This window comes from Venturia canescens, chromosome 1, assembly GCF_019457755.1.
Source record: "Venturia canescens isolate UGA chromosome 1, ASM1945775v1, whole genome shotgun sequence".
In the NCBI taxonomy this organism is placed as follows: Eukaryota; Metazoa; Arthropoda; class Insecta; order Hymenoptera; family Ichneumonidae; genus Venturia; species Venturia canescens.
The window spans coordinates 28,327,077-28,348,955 of record NC_057421.1 but is presented as its reverse complement, the minus strand read 5'-3'; the positions used below and the strand labels follow the sequence as shown (position 1 = coordinate 28,348,955).

Sequence of the window (21,879 nt, the reverse complement as noted above, 5' to 3'; positions counted from 1 at the left end):
CGACAAAATCCGCATGAAGGTAACTTTAGTTCACTTGGTTACGGCTGTAGTACAACTTTGGCCTGATACCTGTTTACTGAAACGGTTTGTTTAGAGGCTGTGTCCTAACCCTGAAATGATTACGGAGGAATGCGACAGTTTGTTTTCTGACTTTGCAGAAAAAGTAATGGATAACATCTGTACTTTTGAGAATAGTGGGTGTTTTCACAGTTCGATGGATCAGATTCTCGAAGGAGCGACGATTTTATTTCGTAATTAGTTTCACAACTCTACTGTTCCACTGCATTTTAGGTTAGATGTACGAGTTTCAGCACAATTACGGAAAACCGCGACGTAAGTATTATTTTCGTCGCTACGAAATCGTGTCGTAACGATAAATAAGGCCCGTTAACTTGTAAGGTTATGTCACAATAATTACGATTTGTGGATTTTCATGGCTATAAAAAAATGCCTAAAAAAATACCACCGATTGTTTTTACAAAGAAATAGATTTCTCGCGGTTTATCACTGAAAAACTTTGACTTTCGTCACACGAGCTTTACCGGCGACTAAAATACTCAAACTCGCCACATACTCTCGATTTTCGAAATTACAACAAAGCAGTCTGTCAGTCGGAGTACTGGGAACAACAAGTTTCACCATGAAATATTTATGTTTTATGTCAGGACATCGAGACGTTTTATGGATGTTTGGAAAAAGGATGATTTTTTCCCACAGTAAGCGTTGAACGATATATCGTTCGAACACACAGTTAACTCTGGGGATAATGCTTTTTTCATTCAAGCAATAAAATATAATAATAAAATTTGAAATTTCAAAGTAATTGCAAAACAAATGATTTATTTTACGCACCTTCATCTACTTCTCAACGCACACACAAGACCGCACGGGGAGTTTGTTTTTCCGAGTGTAAATGAAACGCGTAAACAAAAACTACCTTGACAAACACAAATCCTCCATTTATCAACTGCACCGATCACGTATCATACAAACTTGTGATAGGAATGTTAGTAGCACGGAACTTCCCGAAGCAGCCGACACTCGACGAATTCGCGAATCGTTGCCTGGACATACGCAGCATCAACCAACCAACTACCGGATTACATTTGTGCGGCAAGCGAGCGGGGGGGGGGGGGGGGGGGGGTCGCGAACGCTGACCACACGTTGACGCGCATTATCGCCAACGTTACACGCTTCTATCACGTTTCGGGTTTTCAGGTATCGAGTTAGAGATCTGTATCTTTATTCCACAAACGACTTTAAACCTCCGTATTTTTTAAACTCAATGGGTATATTCTTTATGCATGCAATGTTGATAAACAGCAGCTTTACGGATTCAAGCGCTGTTTTGTATCGAAAATTCACTAATACATTAGATATAAGAGTGTTTTCCAGCTCACGTTTTAAAATTTTCCATTACATATTTCGGACTCGTAATCTTGTAAAACTTCTCACATTTTTTTCGTTCAATGATAACGAAGAGATTCATCAAGAATAAAATACATGATGAAATTGCTTCCGATGAAAATTTAAAAAAAATAAGAAAGAATAATAGTTTCGAAGAAACGCAAAAATTACGTTTTCTAATTTACAGCGTTAAGTGCATAATTACCTTGTTGTAGGAGTCTAGGAGTCATGTAAACATGTCATAAATCGAAATTGATGAGGCATATCTGTTTAGAAGAGCCTATTGTAAGCAATGAATTCAAAGCATCCGCCAAATTTGCCTCTCAAATGGCCGTTTTCTCCGACGCAGTTCAAACTTGGTTCAATTTTTTTCATATAGTTTCGAGATAAGATGAACCGAGTTTAAACTCAGATTAAAGTTGGAGAAAACGGGCAAAAGCCTCTGCGCCACTTCGACTTTAAATCCAGCACTCTTCCATAACGGCCGAGTCGAAAAGATGAAAAATTGTCCAATGGCTTTCATACAAGCATCCAACGCTTGTGGTCGATATGCTTGGGACGCTTCAACTTGCTTGGGAAACAGTCGACTGTTGATCCAACTGTACCAAATCCATTCCTTTCTATCAACTTTTACTATTTTTCAATATCTTGAACATTTTGTCATTAGTTCGTGGGTTTCGATTAATTAAAACTTTTCTTTCGGAGTATTTTATGTAAGACAACCGAATTAAACGAGCGTTACGTGTTTGCCGAAATCTTTTAAATTTTATCCATTTTTACCTTGATCGAACACTACCCCATAACAACTCTATCGAATGTGTAAAAGCTCGTTTCTATCGGTAAAAATGTATTATAAATAAATTTAAGGTGAAAGGTAAATATTTTCTTGGGTAGAAATTAATTTTGGTAGAGATGTTTCTGGTAGAATTGACTTCGGGTAGATGTTTTCCGATAGAGACGTACGTGTGCCAAATTGACTTTTTTATCGACCGTTGATAACAGTTGTTCCCGCCGGTCAAATAGGTTGCTAACAAAAAATTACCATAAACCGGTAAAAGAAACCATGTCAACGAAAATTACTTGTGTGATTTCGAAAACCAACCATAACCTCCTACTTTATTGCTCGATGAACAATACGAAATTCGCTCGTTATTACGATGACGTTTTCTTTTTTCGTGTAACATTTAAAGGAATACATGAATCCCGACACAGTTTTTCCGTCACCTCGTGACATTCAGTGTATGCGTCAGACGTAACAATAATGAATTTTCCTGGTCAGAAACTTACGTGTTCGTTTCAAACCAACGATTATTGCTCTCAATTACACTCTTCGTCAATTCAACATCAGGCGACAACAAAACAGCATTGCGTGCTGCCTTATCTGCACTGAATCGTTCATTTTCCCTATACAATCGCTCGTCCGAACTGTCATTATGGATGTCCGGTCAAGTAATAACTCAATCACATTCTCATTTTTAATTCCTCTCTGTATCCAAGCTATACGTGTATCAGTATTTTCTCGGGAATGTACAAAATGAGGCGGAGTCGAAGAAGCGAAACGTCCTTCATATGGGAAAACTAATTACTGCATTTGTTCCGCACCGATGCACGTATTTTATATCGGCTGACATCCATCATTTAACGCGTTAACCATATCCACAATGTCCCAAATACTAGCCGAGTGATAATTGACATGAAATAAAAACGCCTGCGATATTTTTCTTCCTCCTTTTGTTTGCAAATACAGTTTTGATCAAGAAAAAATATGGAAAATCGAGAGACGGATGTAAAACGCCGGTAAGAATTATAATGTTTGGCACTATTTCGTACACATTTGACCGTTTCGATTGAGGTTATTCATCTCACCGAAGACACATGCTGTTCGGTCTCAACACGTATTGACCAGCCCTGGTCAGAAAAAATGCTAGAGCGTACGCGCGATAATCCTCGAGCCGAGAATCCTTCCGAACCGACCCTCATAAAAATCGCGCCTACGCAGCATCTTATTAAGGTGCTCTGTCACTTGTTCAGTCGGTGAAAATCCTGTTGCACGGTTTATTCCGTGTAGCTTGATATTTGAAAGAAAATATGAGTTACACGCTATTCTCATTTTATCAGAGAACAAGGTGTAACTTTTATTTTTCTCAAAAAATCAAGGGTGTCCGAGTAAACCGTACAACCATTTTGCAGTTATCTCTCTCACACTCGCGCAAGTGATAGATCACCTTAAGTTTTATAATTTTTACCCATTTCGATTTGTCATTTAAGCATTACCTTTGAAGCCGAAACACATTTTTCTACGGTAAGTCGCGACATTTGGTCCGGCTTACAAGAGTCTATCTTTGTCTAACCATTTAGCGGATTTTTCCAAGTTTTTTCCCATATTTTTTGTAACCCTCCTTCCCTTTCTACATTTTTCTTCGAGTTCATTATCCACCATTAAAATAACCAGTAGTTCACGAATCTTCGAACCCAACGCATCGTGCAACACTCCGCGAATTTGTAATCCTTCTTCTTCCTTCGCGTCACTCGAACAATAGTCTTCACAAGTTTATATAATCTACCTTTTCATGTTAAAGATTTGTCAAGACTAGTTTTAAGATTAAAATAAATTTTAGAAGGTTGTAATAAACAGCCCGATTTCATTTATTAAACAAATTTCCTACACCCCGTTAAGTCGTGCTGTAGGCGTTCGCGTAATCGATCCCGAACACATGCAACTGTGCTCACGTCGAGAATCTAAGGGAGAAGTGATTCAACATGCACATAATCTCCTACGTGTTTACTGAAATTTGGCGGAAAAGGAATTTGTGGATTTCATCAGAGGTCGAAAATATCGAAGATTTTATATATATTCCGGTCAATGTTTTTCGAGAAGGGATAATTTCGAGGGTGCTCGCACAGTGTTTATGATGAACCTTTACAAATGGAATTTTCAAGCAGTATAAAAATAAGACGACCACGCGCCTTCGCACGTGGCTCTTTCATTTTCAATGAAGTATTCATGAGACCGTGTGACGTATCTGAGCGTTCACAAGCATTTTAACGAAATGAATTTTAATTGATATCATCAAATTGAAATGTATAATGGACTATCCTTTGAAATTTATCGTTGTCTAATAAAAAATAATCGTGACCCACGGTAGAGTTTTTGACAGCAACGAAATGTGCTGCGATTGAAGGTGTAATAAAAATGGCTCGTCGGCTCAGAGTTTTCTTCGCCACTTGCCAGATGCCTCCCACGTCATTCAATTTCCTGCAGTCATAGAACTTAAGGGACCTTCATCGCCAATCGTTTAGTCAGAATAATCGGCAAGAGTCCGAAGCACTTTCGAATGTGCTTGTCCCTGTACGTAGATGAAAGTCCCAAAACGCTTTCCATAACACAACAAAAGAGTGATAACATCGCCGCAGAGTACGTTGTAACGAAACTTCGGGAAGCGAAACGTCCTGTGCGACGCGAGCAGTTTTCATGAGGCAACGCGATCACATTTTCAGAGGAGCTGCGAGTAAGTCCGCTGCCCTTTGAAGGAAAACTGCCGGAGAAACAATGCGAGTACATTACGAACGTTTTCGAAGTCGGCAGGGCTTCATTCCCCTTAAGAAATCTGAGCGCAGTCCATGTTTATTCCTGGCGAGACTTAGGTATCATTTTTGTCTGCAGTGAAACGTTGTTCGTCGAATGCGAAGAAAATTTTCCCTGCTTCGTTTAGGGGCCTAAAAATGGCATGCCAACCGTCCTATTTTCAGACGGCACGCTCCAACTATTCGTTCGATAAGATTTCCTGCAGTACAATTATTCACTGTATTTGCCATGTAGCGTGACACGATTTAATTAACGCGAACACTGCGACGAATGTGAGTGAACAACGAGCAGAATCGAAATTGCTTGAAAAAGTAAACAAAATCAGTCAGACGATGAAAACAGACATTCCTCGATTGCCACATTCACCGACGTAACATTTTCCTTACCATTTCCGCCCTGTCACATTGCACTTACCCGTCGAAACCATCTGTCCCGAGAAATTCAGTTCGTTTCCTACTACACAATGGAATATCGATTTTTTTGGGTGACCCCTGCGAGGAACCTCTACGCTGTCGCCAGCACCCGTTAGTCTCTCAACAGAGCTCCTTCAAGGGCACGGGGGACTATGTTTTAGTAGCATAGAAAAAAAAATCAAAACATCGCGCAGTTTATTCTTCGTCCAGTGTCGAATATTCAGTCTCAAAATCGTCGTAACTGAGTTTTCTTCCTCTTCGTGTTTCTCATCCCCACCGGTCGACGGTTCATAATTCTATCGTAATCGCAATAGCGAAACGTCCATGACCAAACGGTTAACGAGGTACGGAGTTGATGCAATTGATTATCAGAAACGTTTAAGCGCCTTCTCCCGTCGGTAGGTTGCTCCTCGGAGCGATACGTCTCCGAATTGAAAATACTATGCGCGATGTCTGACGTCATTCCTTCCACGGTGAACAGGCTCGGGAGGCCACGTGAGCAAATAGAAAACGATATGCGCTTCAACCGTAAAGAAACTTCCTGTGCGTAATCTTTCGTTCCATTTTTTTTATTTATCTGTGCCTACGCAGTTCAGACTCATTAGCAACGTCAGAATTATCGTCGTTTCATTTTCCGCAGGCACGGCCGTTACGAACCTGGAGAATTTATTGTTGGCAGGAAACTCGTCGATGCTTCAATCGTGACCATTTTTTTTCAACTGGTCGACACTTTTTTTCGTACTCGCTCGCTTTATTAATAATTGAAGCATTTTATGTTTAGTTTCAATGGAACTGCGAGCGGTTTAAATTCACCATCATTCAGCGACTCGGAATTTCCGAAGCACCGATTCGATAGCTTCTTTGTTGAATGTTGTACAGCATTGATGGAACCGAGAGCGAGATTGTGAACGTTCGTTACATTCGAGATATAATAAGATAAAGCACCAGGGGGTTCGAAATCGACACTAAGATAGGGTGGGGGTCGGAAGACGCGTTGAGCCACGCGCGTTTAAAGCGAAGCCGACGTTCTTCGTATTTATACCGTGTATCAGTATGTATAGCGAAATGTGATCGAATCTTTTATTTATGCCGTTCAGTAAGCTAAGTCGATCAATCATCGTATAGACTTTTTGTGAAAACGCCTCTATAGTCCGACTGTTACGAATATATTCTTATCACAGTAAACTTTAACGTTGCATCAACATTGCGAAGAGATATTTGCAATTGTAAACTGCTCATTTTTTTTTGAGGTTAATTCACTTCGAGCTGCATATGAAGTAGACTCGTTTTCGAACATTTTTTAAGACTGAAGAGAAATACAATTTTTTTCATAGCAAAAAATATTTTGTTTTATTCCTGGGAATACAAAATTTGGATGGACAAAGAGCTAGAAGAATTATGTTTTTGTTGATTTCATACGGAGGGCAACACTGCAGAGAATAAAAATATTTACGAAAAGTCGATTTTCGTGACCCTCACGAACGTAGAAGCTCTCAACGGTGCAGTTAATAACCTCAATTTACAAATATTCATCAGCTGCTTATGGATATAAAAAATAGCCCAATTGTTTCGTCAATCGAAGAGTAAGAAGTAAGAAAAACATGTAAAAAGGCTTTTCGTTGACAGTAAGAGCTCAAATCATCACTTCGGAATAAAGACGCATGCGTCGTGTTAGAGAGGTTCGATCGCTCGGATTTTGTTGTGGCGCGAAAGGGAGAGCCGACTGCGGACAAACGCGCATCTACGGAAAAAGAGCGAGAGAGAGCCATCGTAGTGGGAAAGGGATGGAGGAGCAGTCACTCGGTCTACTGTAGACCAGAGAGATCATTCGGTGGCGAATCGCGTCATAGAGAGCAGTAATAAAAAACAAGAAAACACGACATGAGAAGGAAAGTGAACTGGATACTACTGACAGGAGTGTTACTACATATATTCTACGAGGCATTCTGAAAAATCTGTAACAGAGGACTTTGTTGATCGCCGCTGATGTCCGTAGTCATGGATTGTTCGGTGTTGTGATTTGTTTTGTTTCGATTTTCAATGTTTTGTGATAAACACCAGTGCGGTGTAAAGTAACGTTTTGAACGAATGGATACACGTTCATCAAATTGAAGTGATTCGTATTTTTAATTTACAACAGCATTCTTTGTTTTCATAAAATCATGCAGTAAAAAAAAAACGTCAACCATTTGCTCATCTAAATTATTTTTCAAAACAGTGAACGCGAAAGTTTTTTGTTTACCGTCTTAGAAAACGAACTGTTTCGTTTTGTGGGTTAAAAAACCTCGCCGGCGTGTTTCGAGAGTGTTACATGCCGCTTAGTCCTTCCTTAGATATGAAGGTCATAGCAGGTCACTCGTGTTTTAAGCCTCTAATTGTTTTATTCGTTTTCATTATAACTGGTGATTGAATATGAAAGGAAACGTTGACTGAACTTTCGACTCTACGGACTCCACGAACTTGGGAATTTCGAGATGTCGTGGTGGATTTAAACTTTATGAATCATTCCATCAATTAAATTCTCAAGCGGATGTACTCATGAGAGACTCGATCGGAATCAATGGATACGACGAAATAAAGATTTTTTCTACATACAATGTTGCGTGCTCGACTGTGAAAACACGCAACGGAACGAATGAAATAGATTGACCAAGCTCATGTTCCACGTTGGATATAATGTTGCGTGCTCGACTGTGCAAACACACGACGGAATGAATGAAAAGATTGACCGAAATCATAATCGAGATTGTGAATAGTCAAGTTGCGAATTTCGGATGATATCTTTAAACGATTTGATGAATAAGGGTTATCATCGGATCGCCATCACCATAAAATTGTATAAACACGTGATTGACTTTTAGAGCATCTTTCGAATTGAATTTCCGAAGGAAATAACCGCGACAACTACGAAATTGAACACGAATAATTTCGATGGATATCCATTGAAACAAGTACTAAAGTGAGAAGCAATATTAATGACTGCCGTGGGAATAAAGTAGAAACAATCGTAACCGGGAGGAAAACATTTAAAAAATGAGGAAACGACCCGTTTATGTATTTTTGTGTGCTACCCTTGCATTTGTGTTTATATTCGTAACGAGTCACGAATTCGTAACGCGGGTCGCACCCTTTTTTGGCTTCTCCAACGGCCACGAAATATCCTGCTATGTCGAGGCATCCACGATGCACGGAGTCCAAGACTTTTATGCAAGCAACTCCAAGGGAGGTATGTTCATTTTTATATGCGAACTCTACTGATGTTTCTACTCGGCTGAACATTTTTTTTTTTATCATTTGAAGAACTCGGATTCAGGGAAGCTTAAAAATTCAAAGAAAAATTGATTCTGTACTGTAGTTTGTCAGTAACCAAGAAGCTTCAAATTTTCCATTCGAAACCGAGTCGAATTCGAATTCCTCCCGAACCACACATTACTTCGAAAAGATTGACTTTTAGATTGTAATTAGGCACTCGTAGATTTTGAAAGGAAGCAGGCCCTTCGAAGATCGACGTAGCAACTGTTGGATTTACGGAAGATAACAAAGTTGATTGAAAAAAAGGGCAAGTGCTATTTTAGAACGTTGGAAAAAAAGATGAAATCGACAGAAAAAATCACAATGCAATGAAAAGAATAACCTTGTTCAGGCGACAACAAAACGACGGGAGCGCTTCAAAGTCATAGCGGCCTATGGCGCAAACGTTTTAAATCAATGCAAGTAAAGGTCGGTAAAGAAAGAAGCTATGGTACGCGCTACATAAAATGCTATACCAGATGATGAACGACGAACATGAAAAATAGCTGCGAGTTCGATGCTCAAAGCACTTGACCAGCAGTAAAAAATTATCCAGAAGTTCATCGACGTTCAAATGTACCTCGTTACTTATACAAATTCTTAGAATTTCAGGATAAATTATTCGTCGTTTTTATATTTTATTCCTAGAAACTTAGAATATTCAGAATTTTATTATTAGCATTTTATAAAACAAGTTGCGCATACGAATTCTCGAATAACCTGCTGTATTTTTCAACGCCTCTTCATGAGTCGGAACTTTAGGCTCAGCCTTAACAACCGTCGGCGTAAAATGGCCTCGGAAATAATGGGAAAGGGATCAATACCAAACAGTGAAGGAAACTGGCAAATAAGTAGCATAACATAATTACAAAAATCATTTTTGTTTGCGACCCTGATAATACTCGTTCGTATTGGAACGTTTTTAGTTCACGCAGCTTCCATGCGAATTCGAGCTATCAAACGAAACATAAAATATTCTGCATAAAGCTTCTGAGTACTTTCCAGCCTGTTTTTATCGATTTCTCAGGGTGACCTGAGAAAATGTGGCCTCCTTCTCCTCTTCGGATGGCAATTCTTCCTAAGAAATAAGTCAAAGGTCAAGACAGTTGTATAGGAAGGCTGGTTAAGAATATAAAACGAATTGAAGAAATTATGCTTCGTCTGTGCTCACTGCGAATTTTTTGATCGAATAAATTTCTCAAACGAACTGATACCACGTAAACATTGTTATGCTCTGTAAGCAGGCAAGGTTTGTTTTTTCGAGAAGAGTCGATGTTGTTTGTATTCATCCTTGGAAAAATTGATTTCAGAGCCAGAGATGCCGAAGCCCGGGAGGAGCATATTTTTTCACGAAACATCGTGTTTCGGTGACGAAGGAATATCACTGACGTCGCGTGAAGCGTGTGCTGTCGAGTCAGCAGCGCTAATGAACCCGCAAATGATGGTTTATTTATTGATCTTATCCCCATCGAAATTGTCCAATGGGACTAGAGAAATCGTACAACAGTTGACGAGTTACGAAAATGTAAGAGTACGAAGAATACTCATGGACGATTACGTCCGAAATACGCCCCTCGAGGACTGGTACAGCAGCGGTGTTCTCAGAGCCAGTAGATGGCCCAAAAACCACATGTCCGATATACTCAGATATCTCACACTTTGGAAATTCGGAGGAATTTATTTGGACCTCGACGTTGTCGTAACCACGTAAGTTCTCACGATCGTCTTCAATTTCTTTGTTCTGACGATGGATTGAGTATCAGCAGCACAAATTTGAACGAATAAAGTGTTGAGAAATAAACTCTCTTAACCCTTACTAGTCACACCTCAAGTTTCTGGCGTAATAGTCACACGGGGTCCAAAGTACCCCACTCACATTGGGGGACGATGAATAATTGAAAAACTGTAAAAAAAGAATAAAATAAAAATACTGCAATGTATTTTGAACCTTTAAGAAACGACCATAACGATTTTATTCTATTCGTGTTATTTTTAATATTAAAAAAAATGTCAAAGAAAATAATGCAGGAAAAATGACTTTTTTCACAAAAATTGATGTAGAAATCGTAATTTTCAATAAAAAAAAAAATCAACTCGTTCTATAAACCTGAGAAATCACGCTTTCAGATAGTATTAGTTAAATTTGTCACGCTGGGGTGGATCGGACCCCGGATCTTCGCACGGTCTGACTTGATCGACTACCAAAACTAAACTAACGGGCCCTTTCAAATAACAACGATGAGGCTCTCTTCTCAAGGGTCAAATTATCGACCGAGGGCACCACAAGTCCCATTTTCTCGAAATTTCTATTTGGTATCGTCGGTCGAAAAACGGCTGGGGTCCAATATACCCCGTGTGACTATTAAGGGTTAATTCTGTTACTGTTTGTGAAGCTAAAGTACGTAGAACTTTGACGATGACGCTGTACAACAAAATGATCTAAAAAAAAATCTCGAATAATTTAAGTTATATTCCGAGCCTCGTTCTCGAGATTACGACAGTAATCGAGAATATCTTACGATGTAGTTACCCTCGTAGTACGCTAGATGTCACAAACGTTTAGAGTCCCGACAAAAGAAATCCCCACCCTTCTCCGACCGTTGGCCTACTACGCACCTCATATCTTTTCGTTGTGCGCTAGAGTAAAGACGTGTTAAGAGCGATCAAGAGTATATCCACTGTAATTGAATTATTCGGATTAGTTTATACAAAATTTCGACAGGGTGCTTTTACAGCATAAAAATGCCCAAAAGGAAGAATAAGGAGGTAATAATAGCCTCTTTAGAAAAGCAGTTAAAGAAAATGCGGGAACAGATAAATGCGTTCCCGCATTTTCTTTCCCATTACAATCCCGCCCAAGGAAAATTCTTCAATTTTATTCCCCTTCCCTATATCCCTTGAGTTGACCGAACAGTTTTAAAAAAAAAAAAAAGATAATTTCACTTACTCTGAAGAATATGAGGTGCGTAGTAGGCACCCGTCGGAGAAGGGTGGGGATTTCTTTCTTTTTTTTTTTTTATTGAGAAAAAGTACAAAAATAAATGAGGAAGGCCTTGGGAGTAGTAATTTCCCATCTAGCCACTAGTAGTTGTATACAAATTTCCTTAACCTTAATCTTTGATTTTATCAAATATCTATAAAGTACAAGTAAAAGCCACTAGGTGTCCTCTTATGCTAAGTCTATTCACAGCCCTCTTCAAGGTTCACAGCCAACGTATCAATATTCTTTACAGAGGGATTTCTTTTTTCGGGACTCTAAACGTTTGTGACATCTAGCGTACTACGAGGGTAACTACATCGTAAGATATTCTCGATTACTGTCGTAATCTCGAGAACGAGGCTCGGAATATAATTGTGATCGAACTTCGCCCGCCCTCGGCGGACTCGTTTGATCTTTCAATAAATCTTCAATTTTAATCCCTGCCAAATTTGCAATTGGTACTCTTTTTCGTACATTTCGTTGGACTCGAACGTTGCAAACTTCAGCCTCGTACCTCGATGTCTGATAGAACAGGATAATTTGAAAGGAAGATTTTGACAGTTGTGATGTGAGTCGAAGCTACAAACCGTGAATAAATGTTTTCTCAATTGTGTGGAGTGCTGAAATCTATTTCTGCATTTCAATGCAGTGAAAGCTCCCTGTTGACCGCATTAAAAGTTTTATCTGTAATTTTCTTTGAATAAAAAGTGACATTTCGAAAATTTTTATTTTTATCGTCGTCGAGTAAACATCGAATATTTTTGACTGCTGAATATAAACGGAAATTTGAACGTTTTTTTTTTTTTTTGGTACACAGATCTCTGGATGGGTTAACAAACTTTGCCGGTGCCGAGGACTCGGAGGACGTTGCTGCAGGAGTTTTGAGCTTTGGGACCAATGGCCTCGGGCGGCAATTCGCTGATGCTTGCATTCGCGATCTCAAAACAAACTTTCGCGGTGACGTTTGGGGCAACAATGGACCTGGCGTTATAACGAGGACTCTTCAAAAAATTTGCGCCATTAAATATGTAAGGGTCAAATCAAATCAAACGCTTTATCGGCTCATTGAGAGAAAAGGAGTTTAATGAAAATGTCACTATTTAAATTGAGTTTTAATTCTTTGTCGAATCAAGAAATATTCTGAACTGCCATTGCTGCTCCAAACTTGGATCTTCGAGCACCTTTGATAGCTTTTTTCAATATTTGGAATATGAAATTTGCAGTTGTAAATAATATTTCTGAAAATTTTGTTTCACAGGCCAAGGACATGACGAAATCCCGTTGTCACGGTTTCACAGTATTTTCCCCATCAGCTTTTTATCCAATTGAGTACAAAAAGTGGAAGCAGTATTTTGAAAAAGACAATAAAAACGAAACTATGAAGAAAATAAACAAAGCCAAAGCAATACACGTGTGGAACCAATTCAGTACCAAAGAGAGTGTCAAAATCGGCAGCGGAGTTCCGTATGATATTGTTGCCAAAAACTATTGTCCTAAAGTTTACAAACACAGTGGAAGTACATTGTAAGTCGAGAGAAACAAAAAAACGTACAAAAAGTATTTCAAACGATGAAACAATTAATGTCAGCTGGTCCGACGTGATTATCGTTTCTCACCGTTTATACATTCGTGAACTTGTCAGCTCTTTCATTAGTACTAAGTAAGTGACTACAGAAACGTTCGGTCGAAAATCGACTTTTATACTATGGCAGTGCCATTTGAGAAGAGCGTGCAAAATTTTCAATGCTGGCACAATGAATATCACTGAGAGAAAAATGAAGTAAAAAAATATCAAAACAATCCTCCGTCAAAATACAAATTTTCGGAATCTTTAAATACTCGCGTTCATTTTTTCATGTCATTAATTTATCTGTCGTCATTTAAATTAATACGAGGGGCACCTCTAAAAGTTGAATAAATGCCTACGTATAAAATCTACTCGGACGATATCTACCAAAGGAATTTGAACTAACGAAAAAACTCAGGCCTATATAAACCTTAACTGATACTGTGTTGGCAGAAAATTCACTTTTGGTAACAAAAACTTTTTTATCGGTTAATTTTTTTATCAAATTTGACGCGTATAGTTTTTTTAGTGTTTTCTAAAGGCTCCGAAACACTTGCTCATAACAAAGATAGCTGTTTCGAGAGAACTGTCATTTCGTTAATCGAAGCTGTGAAGTTGATCTCAAACAAAAAGGTCGATACAAATGGTATAAAGTATATATTTTAAATGAAAATTTAAGACTGCGAATACTATCGATTAAACTCTTACACTGAAAGTGAGAATTTTTTTTAAATAGCAATAAGAATAAATGGAATCGATATCTTTGGAAAACATGCCAACGATTCGTTACAATGTGTCATCAAAATCTTTAACTACTTATTTCAATGTTAATTGTAATATTCAATAAGCATTTTTTAGTATTAAAGTACGTATTTTTTGTGTACGTATTTTCGAGCTCAGGTCACCCCTCTACATAATTATTTATCTACGAAAAATTATAGACAACTAGATTGTTTCAAAGTTCATGACTACAGTGACTGGAAGAAACAAAATTGCCACAAGTGTGGATCAACTTTTGTTTTGCAAAACGTAGTTTTACCGAACCCGCCAGAAGTGATGTACGTCGCTCATAGAAAGAATAATAACAAAAAAGCCCATCACTGTCATGAAATGAGATGTAGGTTTCTATCTGAACAAATAAAAATTTATTAAATATCTTGAGTCTTTCGTTCTTAATTGTTTCGAAATAGCAATAATGCCAATGACCAACATCGGCGAACACGTAAAATATGCTTAAATGTCGTTCAACATTGAATTAGATGGAACATGGAGGTCAACATTTCCTCGTCATAATAAGAAAGTTCTTTGCTAAGAAAGTATCCATTGTTCAGAGTACTTCAATATTTTTTGCTAAAAACGAATTATTTTTCAGTGAGGTTAATGAGCACAAAAACCGTCATCTTTTATTTTATTTAAGCACTAATGGTGTAGACAAAAAAACACGAAATATTATACAAAAGTATGAATGAACTATCGATTGAGAAATAACTCGTCTCTACTTATCGACGTTAATCGAAGACATTCCCATATCAATAAAGTTCACAGTTCTTTGATACGAAGACAACAAAGAATTCAAAGTCCACAATCGAAAGCATATTTTATTTTTTTGACTGTGTGATCTTTGCGATGATCCTGAATCTCGAAGCGACCAGGTCATCGGAACCATTCAACGGGGACAATAAAAAAGACGTTAATGTGACGATAATCAACGAACAATTAGTAAAAACAAAAGTGATTCAGGCATCACTTCTTTCGATATAAAAATTATTTTCAAAGATACAAAACAAAAGTTGCGAGGTTCCGTTGAAATAACTTTTTTTTACTATTGATGTTATCTTATTTGTCAAAGAAACCCACAAATAATGACTGTGACATTACGTCATTATTTCGAATGATTTTTCTATTTTTGCAGATTTTCTTAAAAGCTATTTTAATTCTGTCATTTAGGTCGATCATCCTTAAAATCTTCATCTCCCTAGATCCGTTTGCTAAAGATAGTTTGATTACTTTTCACTCGAAAACCATTGAACCGATGATAACGAACCGTTCGAGGGATGAAATACGATAATTAAGTGTTTTTTTATTCACGAAAGTGGTGTCGCATAATAGTTTGAATATTTTGATAATCTTTCATGTTGAACATACATGAATTGCCAGTTAAAAGCAAATTCATAAACGAGAAAAAAGTGGTGACTGGTTCAGTAATTCTGTATAGAAAAAAATTGCAGCAATTTTATAAAAATGATCGAAAGTGACAAAATAATTTCTTTTTTTGGAAATTCCGTCGACAGGAAACCTTGAAAATTATGTTTGAAATTGGAAAATTAAGCGGGCGAGATATGGAAGTACGAAGATAACTCTACTTTTGGAGAATTGAACTTCCGTTTCACATGCAACCTAAAATAAGCCAAAACATGAAAGTATCGATATTAGAAATAATATATTATGTTCAACGACCCATTCATCGTCCAAAATCATAACTGACTTGAAATAACTATTTCAAATGAATAATTCGAGTGGGATGTGGCAGATTAAAGAATTGTTCCGTCTACGCTGGCAAATCGAATGAAAAAAAATGTAAATATAGGACGTATAAAGAGCGATCAAAGGCCGCGAGGAGGAAGACAGAAAAGGCCGTCGATAACAATGCAATCTTAAGACTTGGTAACAATTTCGAGCAAATCTCTCCAAGTCTTGTACAAAGATTCGTAATCGACGTGAGTCTGTCACTCTCTCTCTCTTTCTCCCTCTCTTACTCGATCTCTATCTTGTTCTCCCTCCCTCTCGGAACAGATGAAAGGAGAAAAAAATGAGGCATTCCCTCCCTCAGTTCCAAGAGAACGTCTCCACAGTTTTTTGTTTCTGAACGAGCTTCCTCTATCTCCGATACATGCGTCCGAATCCTCCTTTGGGAAGTGGGGTCACAGGTCACTGATCAACATCCACGAAGACGATCGTTCTCTCGAGACGACGCTTTCAGTCTCGAAGCTTCGTGCTCGCGTGTCTTGTATACTCGCTGCTATAATTACGTAATTTTATCTCGTGCGCGATCCTTGACTGTCATATTCGAGATATGTAAACATATGTGCACTCATGTATCTCAAAAATTGTAATTTCACCCTTCGATCGTATTGACCTCATTTCCCATAGTGTAAGAGAAATAGTGCATTGCAAAAATTCTTTTCGACTACGAATCTCAATGGAACTAGAGTGTGATGATAAGTAATCTGTTGATAAATCTCTAGCGAGATCGAACCTCGAAATGTCCAATTTATTCGGTTTAAAGTTCGTCATCGATGTCGTCGCCAGCGCTTTTTTCGGCCTCATATTCGCTCCATTACTTTTGACCAGTTACGCAGGTACATTGCTCCGAAGTAACGACTCGTTCGCGATAGTTTTAGATGGTTTTTTTGCAGAACGTTTCAACGTCACTCTTGACAATCAGGGTCTTTTATTGTTGTCCTCGATGAAGCTTGCATCTTCCAATAACTTGTTTTTCTTTCATTCAACTCTTCGTTTTATGATGACGTTTTTGTCTCGATGATAAAACTCTCTCTCGCTCTCAATCACTGATAATCACCGATAAATTCGTCTCTGACATCAAACACATTTATCGATCCTAATCGTCGTTGCTTCCGAGTGAAAATTTCATTGCAAATCAGCCAAGTTGTATGCTTTTTTAAAGAAAAATTTCAAAAGTGACAAAAAAGGTGGCATTTTACTGCACAATTAATTTAAAATATTGGTGCGATCTGTTCGCTCTGAAAAACGGGGAGCTCGGAAGAACTCGTTCAAAAAATTTATCTCGGCTTCGAAGAGTCTACGCAGTATCATTCGTATAAAACACTGAAAAGAACAGCGATTGCATTATTACTGGAAACAAAGAGAAATCTCGCTGACCCAGTTAAGCCGCGAAACGCTAAATTTTCATGAGATTTTTCCTTCAATTTGCATCATTAACTAACTCGTACGCCTCATAAGATTTCCCATTTTTCAAATGATGGAAACTTGTTCAAATAAAACGAGGTCTTGGTAAAAAAAAATTTTTTCAACTTTCCAGCCCAAAATTGAGTGTACGGTCAAAAGATCCTGAGACAAAATATCCTCGATTTGAAAATATCTTACACTCATATAAGACTGAACGTCTTGGATATTTGTATGTGTAATATTGTAATTAATATTATAAAAGTAATATTGTTAGAGTTGTGTGTTAAGATTCGATGCAATCCAACGATAGAGAGAATCCCTAAATAATAAATGGAAACTGTACGAGTTGAAATTTCAGTTGTCAAGTGGTCGAAAAGGTGTTGGCTACGTTTTGCCAAATGGAGACATCCTCTGTACGTTTTCGTCGAGAGCAACAGTATTCAGAGTATCCTCGACCATGGACGAAATCAGGTGAACGATCAGTTTTCCCTACATTCCATTACCCTTCGAGAATCCTTTTGAAACGTTTATTTTATTATCTCAGGGCGTTTACACGTTACTCATAGAAGGGAAGACGATTGGAGACAACGTGAGATCCCATCTCTCCCATTTAGTAACGACGAGACCATTCATGAGGATGGGTTTGACCACTAAATTCGGTTTTTATGCTTGGAAAAATCTCGATGATTTTTCTATGGATGATCATCTCATTAGTTCGCCATGTTATTACAGGGGACGTCAAATTTCTGATACAAATATCCAGGTAAATATTATTTTCATTGAGAATTCTTTCCAAGAGTGTCATTTTAAAGCAGTTCCAAATCAATGACTCCAGACTTTTCATAAATTATGAGTTTTTTAATCTGTATCATGGTGGTGGTTCATAATCGCTGTTGAAATGGTTGCTTTTTTTTCTGAAATTTTATCAGGGTGAGAAGTTTCAACAGTCGAATGAGTGATGATCACTTGAATGATGAAAAATTGTAGCATTTTTTATTAACGAATGTTTTTTTTCTCTCGTTACTTAAGGAAGTTGAAGCGATATATATAGGACATCATAAGAAAAATACATTAGATTTTATTATTCTAAATTAATGAATTGAAAATTTACGCGAATCTTCTTGAACAGCGCTTAATTATGTATGAAAAATTTGGAGAGGTTTCACCGCCTGGTAATCGAGATATTCATTGTTGAAAATGACAAGGTTAAACATGGGCTCTTATGGAAGCTTTCAAAAAATTGCTAACTTCAACAATAAATATCCCGCCAGAAGTTTAATACTGTCTTAAGCTTTCTGTTTAAAAAATTTTAATGTGCAAAGTTGGAAAATAGTTTTAACATAAGATACGGTTCAACCTCCTTAATACTCATTATCTACGAAATAGCTTGAGTTGAAAGAAAATGACTCTTAGGACTTTGTGAGTGACGTTACTTCGAAGTTTCTACCCTCGGCTCAATCGCCCTGGCAAGTTCACGTGATAAATTGCCTGGTGAGTGGACAAGAGAGCCAAGTTTGCCTCGTTCGAGCACACCACTTGCTCTTAGACCAAGAGCATCTCAGCCTCGCCGATTTTTTGCCACTAAAATACTCCCCCGGTAACTGGGCATGTCAGGAGATCGATTCTCCATTCACGAACTTGTACACCGAGCCGTCGGCTTTGCCAAAACTCCATCAGAAGCTGACCGAGAGCTTCAGTAATTATTGGAACGAATTTTTGTGCAACAACGATCCCATCGAAAAACCTGAGATCCTCAAAAAGCCGCCGGGTCTTTTCCAGTTTCTCAAAATTTTCGTTATCGCTGTTGTTTCGACTCTCAAAGAGTGCGGAAGGTGAATATCGAATGAATTTTTTACTAATATTTCCATCGCAAAACATTGAATCCACACGAATAATCTTGACACTGAAATTTTCAATAAAATAAACATCGATCCTGTTAAGGTAGATCATGCCCGTACGATCGTATTTTATGGGTGTCCTAATTCGGTCGATTTTTACTTTCTAATTAAAGATATTACCACTCTAAATTAATGTCAGAGTTATTCGTTCGAAATTGTAAATACATTTTTTCATTTTATTTTTTGGCGAATGAAATTATACAAGCCGTTAATTAAACGGGGATCCATGATTGACAGAGCCCAAAATTTCATTCGTCCCTGACTGAAATACTTTAGTTTTTATGTAAAAATTCACTTCACAGAGCGCAAAGGGAAAACACAAAGAAAAATGGATCAAGAAAAAAGTATGACAGAAATAGCCCAAGCCAAGAAGAAACAAAATGCCGAAATGAGCAAATGTGAGGTTACGAGTGCTCATTTCACCAATTTCGTTCAATCTTTAACGTAACATATTGTTGTTATTAGTAAGACAATCGTCTCCAACTTTTTTCCAGACCTTCGTTATATACTTCATTGTTGTTGTGTATTTTTTCATAAACTTCAAAAGAAGCGTTCATTCGTTATGTGAAAAGATAAACGATTTTTAACGCATAGTTTCAATAACCCTGCGTATTTTTTTATCTAAATAACCAATAAGACGATCCCTTTAGAATTTGACATGCTCGTCAGTCGACTGCTCATTGAAATTCTGTGTAAATATCAAGACTTTTCTAGGAAAATCGTTTCGTGCATGAACTACCTTAACATAAATTACTCAGCTTAAAAGCAAATGATTCAATATACTATTTGAGTGTTCCGAAGAAAGTATATTGACAATGACAAAGACTGGTTTAGAAATTACAGAAAATCTGAGAGATTCACCGTTCCAGAAGTGTGGCCAATATTTAAAAGAGAATCGACGAAACGCAATTTGAGTCTCACCATATTGATCGGTGCGATAATCAGGGTACTGAATCCCTTCAACATGGTTTATTCGATGATGGAATGGGCTTGTTACATAATCGTAACGTTTACTCTCAAAACCCCGATTTTGATATTACGAGAGTTGAGAGCCCTGAGATCCAGTCAGAAGCACCAGTATCCAGAAACGTTGACATCGCTGCTGTTTTTCTACTTGCCACTCATGATGGAAGCGAGCATTGAAGTACTCTCGATAACGTGGATAGCGATTGGAGCCCCGCGGGCCATCGTCGACGAAATTTTTCTGAAACACGCTCAGTCGAACAGCTTGCAAACAATTTCGCCATGCGGTCGTAAAGTGGTCGCGTGGTCGGACCAAATCGACGGGGATATTTTAGGAAAAATCTCCAACCTCACGGGAGCCACCGAAACCGAAATATTATTGACGGCGGTCGTGGGCTCGTTGAAAGAATATTTCAAATCTTCGGGGGTCGAGATGCCAGAGAATGTTCTCGCGACTGCTAATTTCGTCAGTCAGAGAGCACTTTTCGTCAAAAATCACACGCCCAGAGGCATGCTCTGTCTTGCACTGCCCACGAGAACGCCACTCTTCGAGGACGACCTTGTTGAGATTTTACAGGTTTTATAGAAATTTTAAACTCTTTCCGGCAGCTTGTCAAATTCCAAAATCGAGGATGAAGTTTTACTACGAAATTCCTTCGATTCGGTGATCATTTTAATTACAAAATCAAAGAATTCTCCGATCGAAATGAAACATTTTTATTAATCATTTTTTCGAATCAATGATTCGTCGTTCATTTTCAATTGTTCTCCGTGTACGTTTTCCGGTTTTTCAAAACTAAAAATTTTTTTCTTTCAAACATTTTTTTCAACTCCTCTTGTACGCTCATTGAACCCTCATTGGAAACATAAAATGATAAACGTATCACATTAAAACTTCTTATCATACGCGCTGAGCACAATAACAGCAATTTAATATTTCAGGTGACAAAGAAAAATTTGCAAGAAGCTCGATCCCGACAGAGCGCTATTTACGCAATAACAGCTGCGGAAAGTTCGAGAGGACTTTTAACGGCCTGCTTGCCCTCCGTGTTTCTCAAAATAGCGCTCAATCATTTGTCGAGAAGATACTCTCTGTCGCTCACCCACGTGGAAGGCGATATGCCCGTCGAGGGCATTGATGCCGTTGTCTATTGGAGTCCTCCCCAGGGAAATTGTAGTAAGTTTGCCACAGTCTGTCATCACACTTTGTTATTGATTTGAATAATCTAGCGGATCGAGAATAACGAATTTGTGAAAACAGCTGGCAGACTGTAAAACTTGGCTAATTAGATGGAAACGAGCGTGCGAGGCCTCGCTATCGTCGAATAATCGAGACGTCAATTATTCAGGCACAAGTTTTTTCTTGGGAATGATTGAAATATTTTATAAATTACTGCCGGTTTCAACATTAAAAAGCTTTTTCGACTGTATTTTAAAGTTTCGTATACCAATCGAACAAAACTTTAAAAACAATCGACCTCGACGTGAGATTTTTGACGAGTGGAACGAGAAGACAGGAAAATGATCGAGCTCCTTCTTTACAGATATGTCAATGACACTTCACAGGCACGCGAGTGGGGCACGCCTCGGTGTCATGGCTGACGCGATACTCGGGCCTGAACACTCGATAATAACGAAATGTTTCCCAAGAAGCTTGAAGAGTTTGGCGAGAACGCTCGGTGTACCGGAAACGCCGAGCGGAAGTCCGAGTCCGGGACCAGCCAGCCCGACAACTTCTCCTGGTTACTGAGATACGAGATTGTGAAAATGATATTTATGAATAAAGGAAGTGAATTCGAAAAGAAATTTGGTTTTATGAATATTCGAAAAGTAGAGTTAGCGATGGA

At 38.2% G+C, this 21,879-nt stretch overlaps 3 protein-coding genes across 8 annotated transcripts in view; 2 read left to right on the top strand and 1 right to left on the bottom strand.

The window, feature by feature from the left end:
• twin (CCR4-NOT transcription complex subunit 6-like twin) overlaps nt 1-1,021 on the bottom strand; it is a 458,979-nt gene extending 457,958 nt beyond the window's left edge. The window contains exon 1 of one of the 2 annotated variants that reach the window (XM_043433500.1): nt 853-1,021. The gene's annotated coding sequence lies outside the window, so the exon portion shown is untranslated. Of the gene's footprint in view, nt 1-69; nt 267-852 lie in introns of those variants that run through there. The other variant, XM_043433501.1, reaches the window with a different exon arrangement.
• A 6,074-nt stretch (nt 1,022-7,095) lies between these two features.
• On the top strand, nt 7,096-14,405 carry LOC122405718 (lactosylceramide 4-alpha-galactosyltransferase-like). Of its 2 annotated transcripts, none has more exons than XM_043410634.1 (4): nt 7,096-8,632; nt 10,008-10,404; nt 12,495-12,705; nt 12,936-14,405. In XM_043410634.1, the coding sequence occupies exons 1-4, from the start codon at nt 8,440-8,442 to the stop codon at nt 13,203-13,205; spliced, it is 1,071 nt and encodes a 356-aa protein (XP_043266569.1). In that variant the 5' UTR covers nt 7,096-8,439; the 3' UTR covers nt 13,206-14,405. The 2 variants fall into 2 exon arrangements, with proteins under 2 accessions (XP_043266569.1, XP_043266578.1); XM_043410643.1 differs by lacking the exon at nt 7,096-8,632 and adding an exon at nt 8,723-9,933.
• Nucleotides 14,406-16,216: 1,811 nt separating this feature from the next.
• Nucleotides 16,217-21,838, top strand: LOC122405699 (uncharacterized). 4 transcript variants are annotated; one of them, XM_043410595.1, is made up of 8 exons: nt 16,640-17,211; nt 17,305-17,400; nt 17,530-17,642; nt 17,738-17,934; nt 18,585-19,003; nt 19,904-20,609; nt 20,975-21,209; nt 21,577-21,838. In XM_043410595.1, exons 1-8 carry the CDS (start codon nt 17,174-17,176, stop codon nt 21,780-21,782), a joined length of 2,010 nt encoding a protein of 669 aa, XP_043266530.1. In that variant the 5' UTR covers nt 16,640-17,173; the 3' UTR covers nt 21,783-21,838. The 4 variants fall into 4 exon arrangements, with proteins under 4 accessions (XP_043266539.1, XP_043266556.1, XP_043266548.1 ...); XM_043410604.1 differs by lacking the exons at nt 16,640-17,211; nt 17,305-17,400 and adding an exon at nt 16,217-16,603 and having other exon boundaries at nt 17,716-17,934; nt 19,898-20,609; XM_043410621.1 differs by lacking the exons at nt 16,640-17,211; nt 17,305-17,400 and adding an exon at nt 16,218-16,603 and having other exon boundaries at nt 19,898-20,609.
• The last annotated feature ends 41 nt before the right edge of the window (nt 21,839-21,879 follow it).